The 14185-nt window shown below is 42.5% G+C and overlaps 1 protein-coding gene across 1 annotated transcript; it reads left to right on the plus strand.

The window, feature by feature from the left end:
- The first annotated feature begins 1244 nt into the window (after positions 1 to 1244).
- On the plus strand, positions 1245 to 13806 carry LOC139052461 (zinc finger protein 135-like). The gene is made up of 5 exons (XM_070529581.1): positions 1245 to 1329; positions 3522 to 3840; positions 6987 to 7012; positions 10390 to 10464; positions 13194 to 13806. Exons 1-5 carry the CDS (start codon positions 1245 to 1247, stop codon positions 13511 to 13513), a joined length of 825 nt encoding a protein of 274 aa, XP_070385682.1. The 3' UTR covers positions 13514 to 13806.
- Positions 13807 to 14185: the final 379 nt, after the last annotated feature.

A 14185-nucleotide genomic window follows, 5' to 3' on the forward strand; every position in this document is an offset into this window, starting at 1 on the left:
TCTCGTTGAATAGCAACAAGTTGCTTATAAAAGAGAATGTGCCAATTTCTCCCTTTCTTCTCTACTAGCAGCAGCACTTTGAGACATTGTACTTGACTGCAATGCCTTTGGGATTGGCCCACATTCCTGTCTTTTCCTCTTGCTACCTCGTACAACATAGATGTCACAAGGCATTCTACCACCTTCATGATCAGTCCAGTTAATAGAAACGATTTAATTTCTTTGCCAGGGTATAAATAATTAAGTCATGCCGTCTCATCCATACTAGCGGTGTCACTGTCAACATTGACTTTCTGCTGTCATCACACGATTGTGTGTCTTGTACAAACTTGTTGGTCCGTGTGGTAACACTTGACAAAACCCCACGGGATGTTTAGCCAGCTGTCTACTTGCGGCTGTAGCTCGGTGGCTACGGTGTTGTGCTGCTGAGGTGTCTGGTTTGATCACGGTCATAGCAGTTACATTTAGATGAGGGCAATTAGCAAAAACGCTCATAAATTGTGCATGAGTGCACATTAAAGTACCAGCCCTAGACCTTGCAACTCACTTAGGTAAGGCTAGCATGAAATAATGTGCTGAGAAGCCCCAATACATCATACTTGATGGCTTACCCAAGGAGCAGAACAAGGTCTGTCTCAGGCTAGCAGATCAGGCAATCCATAGTCCAGAAAAGCGTTAGATCCTTATCCTTGACACGCCCTTTCATGAAGATGGGGTAGTGCCAATGCATGGTTTAAGGAAATGAAACACATTGGGAAGTACTACCTCCATTTAACCAAGGGGACCTCACAATGAACCAGGGGAGCAGGCTCTAAAATTGACCACACGCTTGTCATGGCACTCTTCATATCTCATGCCTGCAGTAATGCTGTATGCTTCTCTCACCTATGTACAAAAAGAGAAAGCTAGAATTTTTATATCGTGAATCTAAGCAGTGTTGCAATAGGCCTTTCTCGGCACACAAGAGCATAACTTCAGCACTTCTGCACTCTTTTCTACAATGGGAGCCAGTCTTGAAGGAAGAAAATAGAACCATGGTAGACGTCGGACATTGGCTTCCTCTACGAGACTCCCCCACTCCCCACGAATTTTCGAGTATACCTCCGAAGACTCCGCCACAGGAAGATGAAAGGATCCTCGGAAACAAACCTATTACGTGAAAGACAAATAAGTAGGCCCATCCCCCTCAGTGAGCCTTGCTTAGGCCAGTGGGTGTGATAAGACTCTCGGTGCTCTCTTCACTGATGGTGCTTGGGATCCTGCGACCCACTCTGCAGCCATTGCCGCCCACCATCCAGGCCAAAATGGAACCCATGGCTGGCTACATCAGTACGAGAACAAGAAGGACCTTTGACATGTGTGCTTGAGCTACGTGCAATCAAAATGGCTTTGGAATGTCGCATAGCAATCCATGCAAGGCTTGCCAACATCTAACATCAAGTTGGGCCAGGCTCCTTAAGCTGGGTCTCTGACTGACGGGATAAAACAAGCAAACAAAAAGCAGTTGTGCATTCTGCTTGCAAAATAGAGTAGAGGTGTAGGGGAACTTGGTACCCAGTTATGTGGCTGGCTTTGGCACTTTTGTCACTTGTGTCTACGAGTGTGTCGGTGAAACCCCACTTGCAGTACGGGTGCACACCTCCACACCCACCTGGACCCAGAGGAGAAGGCCAATTTGATTAAAGAATGAGGCAAAAGTGTCCTGTATTCAACTGTCCCAGCTAACTACCATCCACTGTGCAAACCACTATCGCGTTGCAAGTGCAAATCCACATTCATGAAGTGAGAGCAAGTGCAACCTTTAGAGAAAGCATACTTGTCAGATAGTGTGCACATGGAAGTCACCATGGCACACGACAACACTTGGGTACCATCACCACCTGCTGGATGTGCAGCATGCATGCCTGCCTTACACTGAAGCATCTTGTGTGAGATTGCTCTACTCTAAGGACTACTTAGGAACTTTATCGTGTCAGTGTGATCATATGACACTGGACTTCAACCCCCAAAGGCAACACTACACGGGTCATGCATTTGCTGTAGGATGTTCCTCTTGGAGCAGGCATCTTTGCAAGGATATCATTTTACCTCGTTTTACTATTCCTCATTTCCCCTAATGTTGGGCAGCGTGCCACCAACCTGCGTAATAGTTTTTCCATTGCATTCCATCATTTACGTTAGAAGATGTGCATTCCATGTTGACACTACATATCAAAGATGAAATCATCCTATTATATGGGAAGCATGGCACAGCATAAAATGAAGACATGGGAGTCAAAGAAGACATCCTTTGTGGAGACAATAAGCTCTGTTGCATACTCTGACATATGTCTTTCTTGCACAACTCTTGCGCGTCTCCTTACATTCAGATTTCCTGCATGGCACACACAATGGTAGTACCCAGTGTCGTAACATAGCTACAACAGATGGCACAAGTGCTCCTATGTTAGTGCCACCTGATGGCGGGGATAGTTCATGTGTGCGAGAAAGTTGCTTTCTGCTTTTTGATAGTGGGACTTCAGTGTGAAGTCTAAAAGCGCACTTTTTGGTGCACTCAAGAATTGTCCTGCAGATGGCTTCCCTTTTTAAGTTAGCAGCACGGCAGCAGCATAGGTAAACCTGATTGCATAGGCATGCTTTTGGTTTGCAGGACCAAACCTGTGAATGACCCATACCTCTCAGTTCAGCATGGGCAAACTTTCCCTCTGTATTCCCGGCTGGTGAGTCTAACATTCTGAATTCCTCAGCATGTCTCAACAAGGAACTTCTCTCAGTATACCAGCTAGCTGGAATTATGCATTCAAGGAGCAATGAATCCGCTCTTTCTGTAACTACACTACTGTATGTTGCATCACTTGTTTCAAAGAACCAATCAGTCTCGCATCTTTCATAACTTCTGTACCTCCCTTTGGGTCCTGGTCTTATGTGCTGTAATTTTTTTTCGTGTTCCAGTACCGACGAGCCCAACATTGAACATTGGTGAAAGAAACCCTCAGTGCTGCATTGAAGAGGCATTGCCATTTGCAATGGTGCATTCTTCAGGAAGAAACGAACTTGACTTTTTCCAGTGCTGTATAGAACATGTGCCTTCCAATTTCTTTCCTTAGTCTCCAGCATCCCTTCCTCTTGCTCATCACTAATTTTTTTAACAACAAACACTGAAGGTGCAGGACAGATCAGTCCCAAAAGTGGTGTTCCAAATGTGGGCCATAAACCAAAAGAGAATATGGATTTTCGCCGAAGCTTGTTCTCGAGCGCAAGTTGCTTTCTATCTCACAGTGCCATTTCTAGCAAAGTCGTACATTTCTTCCATTCACTTTTGTTACGCATGTTTTTTGCAAGCTGAAATGTTATTTCATTCATACCTTTGCTTGTCCTGCTTGTTCTAATGTCTGAAAGTGAAAAAAAATCATAGCAACCATATTCAGGCTTGCCAGTTTTCTACATTCATGAGTGTAGTTTTTGTTGTCCGAAGTATGCGGAACTGACCGTTCTGATTTATGTTATTTTATTTTGTGCAGTAACAAGGTTTCGTGGCCATTCTGCTGCAACCAGAAAGCGTAGACCATCACTGGAGAAGCGCTTCTACTGCTGCCACCACTGTGGCTACGTGACTGATAGGCCATCACATTTGCTAGTGCACAAGCGTACCCACACTGGAGAGCGCCCATTTCAGTGCCAATTTTGCCCTCAAACCTTCTCGCACAAGTGCAACCTCAAGTCGCACCTACTCCTCCATGAAGGCCAGCGACCTTTTCCCTGCAGCATTTGTTCCATGTCCTTTGTACAGCCAGGCCACCTGAACAGACATATGAGAATGTACCACCATGATGCTACACAGTAAAACTGGAAATGGGTGAATATTTTAAACTTTTGAATGGTGAATCGAATAGTGTCTTATTCAATTCAGTCTTCGAATTGAAGTCACTATTCATAAATGAATATTTCTTTGATAGTTTTCTAATAATTCAAAACATAACTGTGTGCAATCAGGCATGAAATTGGAGCAAAAGTACAATAAATTTTATCCCCGCCGGCATAGTATAGTCAAAACATGAAAACTAACGTAGTGCAGTAAGAGGCTACGTCTCTCAGGGAGCCAGACTTTACCGGCTATACAGCGAACACACTTCCTGAAAAGTTCTGTGCATGCGAGCAAACTGCTCATTTGTTTCTTATGATCAATTTGTGCTTTGGATAAACAACCCTTGTTAACATGCAATGCAGTGACATCATCATCATAAGCCTATTTAGTGTCCACTGCAGGATGAAGGCCTCTCTGCAATCACAAATTACCCCTGTCCTGCATCAACCGATTCCAGCTAGCACCCACGAATTTCCTAATTTCATCATACCACCTAGTCTTCTGCTTTCCTCTACTGTGCTTCCCTTCTCTTGGTACCTATGCTGTAGCCCTAATGGTCCAACGGTTATCTAACCTGCACATTACATGACCTGCCCACCGCCACTAGGCAGGTGCTAGTTTCACGCGCCACCTCTTGAGAGGTCTCCTAACCAGAACTTAATTCGCCTCTCCCCACGAAGCGTCACCTCTACGCCATTCTCTCATCTGACCTGTTCTTACACCATGATGTAAATTGTCACCAATGTCCACACTGTGACGTATTTTGCTGAGCTGTGTGAGTGTACCTGGTAACTTCAGAAGACGCCGAATGAGAAGCTTACGAAAGGGGGCTTGGAAACAGCGATAGCTTGCAGCAAAGTGTGACCTTGTGCTGGACACTGAAATACTTTGAGGATACACGAGAACACTAGAGGAATGTGTCATGTTAGGACATTGCAATAGTCGTGTGCAGATATGCTGTTTAGAAGTTTGTTTTGCTGATGCTGCACTGCACTTCAGTGCCTATGTGCCGGTGGTATTTCTGTATGTTAACATGCGACAGACTCTGAAGCCCAAGTACTTAAGAAACCAAAGTGCGCACAAATCAACCATTGCTTTTATTTTCGTGAAGTCAGCTTGTCTGTACCAAGGTGCTCAAGCCAAATTGATCTTGTTGATTCAGGAGTGCTTATGCATGATAAAGGCATGATGCTGTTGTCAGACCAGGTTGTTGGGCAGGAACCTTTTGTGCCGTTAACTTTGACTACTGCCAAGCCTAAAACTGTTTATAATTCATATGTTCTGGTAAAAAACGCAAGAAAGAATATGCTAACCCAAAAAATATGCGATACAAAGTCACTACAAAAGTGACAGACTCAACTGGAATTGACATCTACATAATGTGCGAATCACTGCGGCACGAGACGCTTACGCGTGCCAGGCTAGCGGGACCCAAGTGGCCTTAGATGCACATTATCATTTTTGTGGCTTCGGCAAGCTTGCGTTTACGCTCCTTGAATTCATCCTGAGTCAGCAGCAGCAGTTTCGAGTGGGGAATTTTAGCAGGAAGTTTTGACGTGTCCACTCGGTGCGAATCGCTGAGGCACAAGGTGCCAATGCACTGCGAACGGGTGGGGCCCGAGCAACCCGACACACACGTTGTCGTTTTCCTATTGCACAGTGTTTTAAGACGGTGACAGGAAAACGAAACGAAATTGAGCCGGTGGGCCATGCTGGAAGATGATGCCTACGATGCCTCCAGAGCGAAAGGTGATTCTGACTGCTGCCTGCAGCAGGGAAAGGCAGTGGTGAATTTGGATTATCTGTTAAAAGCGTACAGTATGCTTTCAATGGCGCTGCACCCCACACACTGTGGAACAGATAGGTGAAGATGCTTATTGCAGTAAGGTTGGCAGCGAAATCTGTGAATGTGGTGTGTGGCACTCCGGGAGATTTGCTGGTATTCGAATAGGAAACTCTGTGCACGCCGGCGTTTTTATGTGAGATGGGCGAATGAGTAGTGTTGTGGAGAAGCTGCTGCTGTGGACAGCTACTCTTGTCGATTGTGTGCGTCTCGTGCCTGCTCTTGTTTACATGGGGTCTAGTAGCCAGAAAACATATCATACGATCGCAGTTTGGCAATGTACTGAACATTGGAGTCGAAAGACCGTGTTTTCCGAGAACATATGAACCGGGAAAAAAGAAGCATATCTGTATTGGGTCATTTTCTGTGTTCACAATCGCAAACATTTGCATTGGAAAATCATGCGTAATTGCATCGTATTGGTGAAGTTCTACTGTTTCCAAGTCGTATAAACTCCTCTCTCTGTCTGGGGGATAATTTTTGGTCTTTTGACTCTCTATTTCTCCTGTCATAATGCTGAAATATGGTCATCAGGTCCATGAGAATATCAAAATGGGAAAGGCTCCAGTGTTGTTAAGCACCAGTAAATGTGCTATTGCAAGGTGACCGTCTGTGTTAATACAAAGTGAATATTTTGAATAATATTAATATGTACCCGTATAATAATGTACGAAGAGTTTCAGTAAATGTGTTCAAAATTTCTTATACTTAAGTGATTGCCCTGGAACTGCCTTGTCTACAATTGCAGACATAAAATAAACCAAGGCAGTAATTATACAAATAATTAAATAATTACACTAATCAGCTTTTTAACCAGAAGAGCGTAATTATTTGTCATAATGTGAAACTTGAAGCTCGTTGCCTAAGAGTAGTTAACCAATTCCAGGCTTGAGAAATACCGACTTAATGCCTACAAAGTAATGAATTCCGCCAAATTTGACCTTTGAAACCCAAACTGAAAGACCAGTGAGAGCAATTGGCATGCCCTAGCAGACGTTGTGAGTCACATGACTGTTTCACTTCACTATTGGTCGAGTTCGAAGCAAGGGAGATAGAGGTTTGATAAAGCCTCTATCTCGCTTGCTGAGCAATGAGGCAAAAACAGTCTCATCACTCATGGGCACCTCTAATTCTGCAAGGGCCTGCGAGGGCCTTGCACAGGTGTGTACCGGCACGTATTTTGCTATGCACTGTATTGTTTTAATGCATCTGCAGTTTCATTTGTGTTAAATACATTTTTGCAAAAGTGTGCTAGCTGAGCTCTTTGTTATGGATCAGATTCAAGAGGTTTAATAACATTGGCTGTAAGCACGTTTTAAGCAAACATTGTTAAAGGTACGCCAGAAAGCAGCTGCAAATCACTTTAATCTCGCAAAGTAAGCAAGCAAAACTCTTATTTTCACTGGTTTAATAGAAAATGTTGGTTATTGCTGCAGAAAATGAAGGCCAAACATCCCTTCTTTGAATTTCATGGGGAAACCTACCTGTCACTGGGATGACACATATTTCAAAGTATTTATTTCATGATTTGGCCACCCTGACACAGAAAAGCTCTTGAAACTTTCTATGATAAGACTGGTCATTTTAGTGTGCAGTGCAATCCTTTATAAATAATTAAACTACACCCATGCACGTGCTGTCAAAAATCTTTGATTTCATAGTGAACTGGTGCAGGAAGTTCAGGTCAGAGTTACAACCCACCTGATTTTTGTGTCTTTTGTGGCTTACCAGGACTTCTGTTATTGTACAAGTGCTTGCTTTGCTTTTGCAGAAGTGTTATTTGGTCATGCTACTTACTGCTTTTATTTAGTCTTTAGTTAATATCCATGTAGTTTTTGTGTTATCACCATGTGCATACTAGTTCAAACCATCCTGTTTATGGTTTTGCTGGGAGTACTTGCGGCTTGCTCACAGAAACCCTATATTGAACTGTGTGAGATTTGCTTATGTGTCCAATAATGGCTGCTCTGTTTAGTACTGTATCAAGTATGTGTATGACTAACAAGGATGTGCATCTTGATTTTAGTGATGGACTTTTTTTGTAGATATGTGCATTTGCTTTGTAGTTGTAGCAAGGTGCCTAAAACAAGTTTGTATACACATACAGCCTGTATTTGTACAGTAATAAATTTCGCATTGCAGTTTATTCAGTGCATGTGTTTGGCATGAGTAAGTATACATAAAAGAGCTACACTAGCAGTTTTAGATATCACTGGGAACATAGACATGCTACTAACAACATATATTTTACTAAGCCGACTATCGCACTGTTTTACTGCGATAGCAATCATATGGACATCCAGGTGCATTTCCACCATTGGCTTGATGTTCTGTATAAAGTCTAAGTGTGATAACATCGCAGCTGTGTGCTGTATGCTGTGGGTGTGAGTGAAGGCATACAAGGTTGAGCCGAGAGGTATGGTGGCTCGATCTCGCGCGTGCAATTAAAGAAGGTGAGAATGAAGTGCACCATCTTCCATTGCTTGCAAGACAACAGGGGGGAGGATGTTCGCTTCAGTGGCCTATCTTGAAAGCCATCTATGGTGGGTTCACAGTCTAGGCGTGGCGAGAGCTGATAACTTCACCTGTGCTGTGTTTTCGCCACTTAGTTTGTGTTCAAGTGAGAGGCAGCACAAAGGGCAATTCGCTCACTGCTGCTGCCACTCTTCCTCATGCCAGTATTTTGATAAGAGAGTGTACAAGGTTATGGAGCAAGTCGTGTTTGTGTTTGCCATTTTGTACGTGACCGTATGCTTGTTAATTTAGTTAGTAAGCGATGTTTGCAGCAGTTTATGCAGCTGATAAAACAACAAACCTCACTTTGTATAGCTGTCGTGCAAAACTGTCACTTCTTATGTTTTGCCAAATAACTATTCCTGGCTGTTTACTTGTTATCACAGAACGATATAAGAATCTTATATACAGTGTCATACTGTACAGTCTGGCCCAAGTGTACCCGCTATGATAGCTTAGTGGCTATGTCATTGCACTTCTGAGCTCAAAGCTGCAAGTTCAATCCCAGTCATGGCGGTCGCATTTTGATGGGGGTGAAATGCCGAAACCCTCGTGTACTTACTTGGACTTAAGTGCACGTTAAATCCCAGGTGGTCAAAATTATACCAGGGTTACCAGGGTCCCTCATTACGGCGTGTCACATAATCAGATTGCGGTTTCAGTATGTAAAACCCCAGACTTCAGTGTTAAATTTAATGTTCCGAATGTGTAACAAGCCGCAATCCTTTCATTGACAGGCTTGTTGCAACATCTTTGGCTTGCCTGATAGTAGCTCCCTCACCCATATTGGGCAATGTTGGCTGTGTGGGTACACGACTGTTATAACAAAGTAATAATTATAATTAAGTAATGCCTCCCTCTTCTCCCCCTCTTTAACTTCAATAAGAAAGTTGTTACTGTACCGAATCTTCCAGTGTATAAGTTGCGGTATCTTTTCTGAATTTTTCGTTGGTGCCTCTTATAGAATGGTGTGACTTATGTATGTTTTCTTTTTTCCCCCTGAAAAAGCTGCTGTCAAAATCAGATTGGATGCTATGGCCATGCGAAGTGCGCTGGGTTGATCTTCTCTGGCAGTTGTTACAAGTTGTGTGCACGCTATGGAGGGTACCGGGTTCCTCTTGTGATTGAGTTGCCGAGCGCTGTGTGAGAAGGATGGAGCAGCAATGCAAGCAGCAGCAGGTAGACCGCAAGTCAACTGGCTATGAAGTGATCGCATCTGCAGACCGCTTTCAAGATACGCCACGCACCGTTGCGTAAACTACGCAGTTGCTACCAGAGTAAAAGCCATCCCTGTGCTGCCATGCCTTCCGGCTTACTACCCTTGTGCACAATTTAATCACCGTCCCACGCTTTCACTCGCACATACAGCATACAGTGTGCGGGGATGGTGTTAACACCCTTGGACTTTATACGAAACATCGCTAAAACCACGATGGCAGAAATGTGCCTGGTGTGTCCATATCATTGCTATCGCAATTCTGTAGTAATGGCACCAATGTGCTTGCGCGTGACCCGCATTCACAGAGTGAAACGTGATTGTATCTTTTTTTTTTTTAATAGCTTACTGAATGAACAGGTGCGTCTTATACACCGGTGTGACTTGTAGACCGGAAAATAGGGTATGTGAGTTTAAATCTTACTTGAAACTATTGCATTGTTCACTAAAGTAAGTGCTGCAAATGTGCTGCTCAGAAGTTAGAGGGTATAATGGAGAGCAGTGTGTATTGTAAAATGGGCATGCTGAGTGCCAATCCCTGCAAATGGCTCCTTTTTTTCTGCCTTGTTTTTTCACTTCAACTTCATTCCACTAGACCATTCTGCATTTCTAAAAAGAAAGCTTTGTACACAGCAACATCAGTTTTGCCTGTAGACTCCTTTGGTACAAATTGTAAACCACAGAATTGTTTTTTATTCTCCCCTCCAAACTTTCCTTACTACGTCTGATACTGCACAGCCAAACAGTGTCAGTAGTCATAGAGACCCTTTTGATGCCAAAGCATGAAATGGCTTATTGAGTGAAAAAGGTGGCATCTGGTGTCTGTAGCAGTAAAATGGTGAGTGCCAGCACACATTCATTTCACATTCATTCTTTTTACTTATTTATTTATTTGTTTTGCAGATAGCTGCTGGTTACAGCTACCCTACCACTAACACTAACACACCAAAGATGTCAAGGCAGCCTTAGACAAAAATGGGTCTACCCGCCAAACATCGTCCAGCGTGCCTGAAGCAATTTATTCTGGTTCATCCAATTTTTGCCAAACACTGTGCTCCCATTTGTCAGCCTTCATCTTGACTGATCTGTCGTACTGAGAGACTTTGCTGTGCTAAAATGCATTTGTCTATTTGAATATTGTCACAGATTCTCAATGCTTTTGTGTAAAAAAGAAATTAACTCCATCGTCCAAAATATTATGTTGCCAGGTCTCTGGAATATTCAATGTGTGAAGGCGCTTTTAAGAACATTAATGCTGTGGTCTGCTGGCGATAGTATATTGTATAGCAGTATTTCAGATAGTATCCATCAAACCTGCTTTGTGTGAGCACACACATGAGGACTATTTTGCTGTGTTTCACAGGACTCACTCAGCTGCTGGGGCCCTCTTCATGTCATTGTCGATTGGCTAGCCATGTTCTTCTTTATTAATTCATTAAAATATCCTAAGGAAATTAAAAAATCCAAATTGACCGTGTGTTTGTTATTAGCTGATGTTGAGGCTCCTGGTGACACCATGGATAAAGTTGTTCTCATTTGCATGCCCCTGATAATGTGTTTATTGCAGCAACACTGCATTGTGGGACTGCTTTTGTGTTCTGTATTACCGTGTCACTGTTTGTTACCATATGCAAGCAATATATGTATATATATAATGATTTGCTGTTTGCTTGTGTAATGTCACAACAGCACATTATAGTTAATTTTTCAGTTCTGCACCAATGTGTGTTCACTTGTGTTTCTAAAATGTTTCTTGAGGCATGTTTGCTCATATTTGTCCAAAGTGCTCTGCTTATCTTGGACTATTTTCGCATCTGTAAAGTGAGATGAGGCCCCCATAAATATGTAAGTGGCTTGTGTATGTGTGTATGCACACACACACATGCACGCACGCACACACACCGTATTTTCCGGACTGTAAGTAGTCTACAATTTTCCTCAGTGCAACTCGTACAACGCTGAAATTTACATATGCATACAACCATGCATGCTTGCATGAACAATGTGAGCTATATTTTCCCAAGCACACCATGCCACAGAAGCAATGCAAGCACTGTGCCTACGACGTCTATAACAGTTTTATTGGCCAATAACGGTGACCTGGCGATGCTGCTGCATGGCTGAAGTAATTGAACTTTTTCACTGCGTCGAAGGCCTCATCCTTCGATGGCTTCAAGTGAAGTGCAATAAGTGTTGCTTTTTTTGGCACCTGAAAGGAGTTTTGAAGTTTTTTTTTCTGATAGAATTTGCAGCTCGTAAAACTTTTGTTCATAGAAATTTAGTGCCCTGAAATAGGGGTAAGTACAGCGTTTTGAGATGAGTGCACAAGCTTGTGTAACCATGTTTTATCATGCCGACCGAGTTAAAACAGGTGTGTCTTGTACACCTGTGCGACTTGCATACAAATTTTTTTCTTTGAAAATTGCAAAAAGTGGGGGGTGGGACTTGTACAGAGGTGCAACCTATATTCCAGAAAATGTGTGCGTGTGTATGTGCATGATACCCTTCTTTCTATTAGCACACAAAATGCTCAATTTAACAGTGCTCATATTAGAAGAAGTGGACTAATTTATTCTGCTATATGCTGGAATAATTACGCTTAGGTATGGCATGTAGCCACATAACAAGCTTGTGTGACAAAGGTTCAGCAAGGGTAATAAAAAGTGCTGCAAGAACATTTTAAACTGGCAATATTAACACCCGCTTTTCATCATGTGCATCACTGCTGCACCACCATATTAGTAGTTCTGCGCACACTGCCACCAAATTACCCTGTAATAATTTTTGTGAGCTGTGCATGTTCACTGATGTTTGCAATAACAGTGGCACTGCTTAATATTCTATTAAGTATTAGCATGAGCAGGAAAAGACGTGCACCTTCTTGTTTCAGCATTCTTTTTTATTCTATCGTAGTGGAGCATCTGGAGTACAAATTGAACATTGTAGGGTTTGCGATTGTGCATCAATAAACCTAAGAATATATTGCCATTTGCTCAATGAATTGCATTTTGTTCAGGACTAAGCCTGCATAAAGGAGCACTAATTTATGCTGAGCTAAACCCACCATCTATTTTATGGTATTGGCAGCAGCCCAAGAAGACTCTCATGAGAGTCATTTAGTTTACACTGTGGAATGCTTTATTTCCGCCCATAGTCTTCCCTGTCATAATAACATTGCTTTATTTACATTGTTAGATGTTGTCTTAGCTGCCATGCACAACATGCATAACAGTATAGAAGTCAGCTTACCATAGAGCATGCAACATACTGCATATTGCTTGCTCTATGGTAAGCTGACTACCATATTGTTATGCATTGTATTTAGCTATTCAACTTAGTGTCTCTGAGAATACCATTTCTACTTGCGCTAAACTGTTGCTAGATTTTAGTTATCACACACAGCATCATGCAAATTGTGCAATCTTGTATGTAAATTCTGCAGTATAATGCAGGCATCATCTGGTGAATTGGTCAGCACCTTATGATAGAGCTTGGACCACTGATTGCATGCATGTTAATATTTTAGCAAGATAGAAGCTGTGCAGCAAGGATTACTATCGCTTACTATGCAAGATTTTGGCAGGTCTCTCTTAATTCATGCATTCATCGTACATGCAAGTCTTTGTAATAGGTAGAGCTAAAGCATAATGTTAGTCTAACGCAGGCTCTTGTGTCTTTTTAAATGTTCACAGCTGTGACTTTTATTCCGTGGTTTTTGTAGCACACTGGTGACCTGCCTTCGCCTTCTCATGCAGCAAAAAATCGCCCGGGCCGTCGAGCAACTGTGAAATACCAAACATCACTGCAAGGGCTCCTCCAACACTGCCACCAGTGTGATTATGCGACCCACAAACCATCAAATCTCGTAGCACACAGGCGCATCCACACAGGCGAGCGGCCATTCTCATGCTACTACTGCCCTCAGAGCTTCTCTCAAAAATGCAGCCTCAACTCGCACATGCGCCTTCACACGGGCGAACGACCATTTCGCTGCAGCATCTGTTCCATGTCCTTTGTGCAGCGGGGTCACCTCAACAAACATGTGACACGGCATCACCAGAATGCCACACAGTGAATTGTCGTACTGCTATGCAAGTGGACTTAGTTATCTTAGAATGGACTATGAATCTAAGTGTGCTTGATGAAAGGTGCAAGCTGTTTTTATGCACAAATGAGAAAACTCATTAGAAACATATGCTGTTGTTATCCCCAAAATGCTCGGTCACTTTCAATTTCACTTTTTAATTCATTGAAGCCGTTCTGTCATGTTGAAACATTCAAGCAGCCTGAAGAATGTCGCAATGTTTTTTCAGTGACATGCACACAAGCCACGATGCTCATGTATGTGCATGGCTTGTTCCTGCATGAAAAAATACAGTGCATTTATATCACTTGATTACAGCTTAAGAGGAAGCTTTGGTATGGGCCCTCCTACCGAAATACATGTTAAAAAAAAATCGTTTTTCTCGGCAACCACTGCACCAAACTCTACAAGATTTAAAAGAAAAACTTACAATCTAGTGACTGTTGGCTTCAAATCTTTTATTTAGTTCATCAATTTTTTACTAAAAATTGGCAAAAATCGTAAATTTTCAGAAAACGAAACTATAATGTTTACAACTTCGTAACTCGGCAATGAAAAATATCACAATTCTGTGAACTTCATCTCACAGTCCATCTAAAGTGGACAAAATTGATACGTTACACATGAATTTCAAAAAATTTTGTCGTGTAACTTCTGCTTTTG

This window comes from Dermacentor albipictus, unplaced genomic scaffold (assembly GCF_038994185.2).
Source record: "Dermacentor albipictus isolate Rhodes 1998 colony unplaced genomic scaffold, USDA_Dalb.pri_finalv2 scaffold_23, whole genome shotgun sequence".
In the NCBI taxonomy this organism is placed as follows: Eukaryota; Metazoa; Arthropoda; class Arachnida; order Ixodida; family Ixodidae; genus Dermacentor; species Dermacentor albipictus.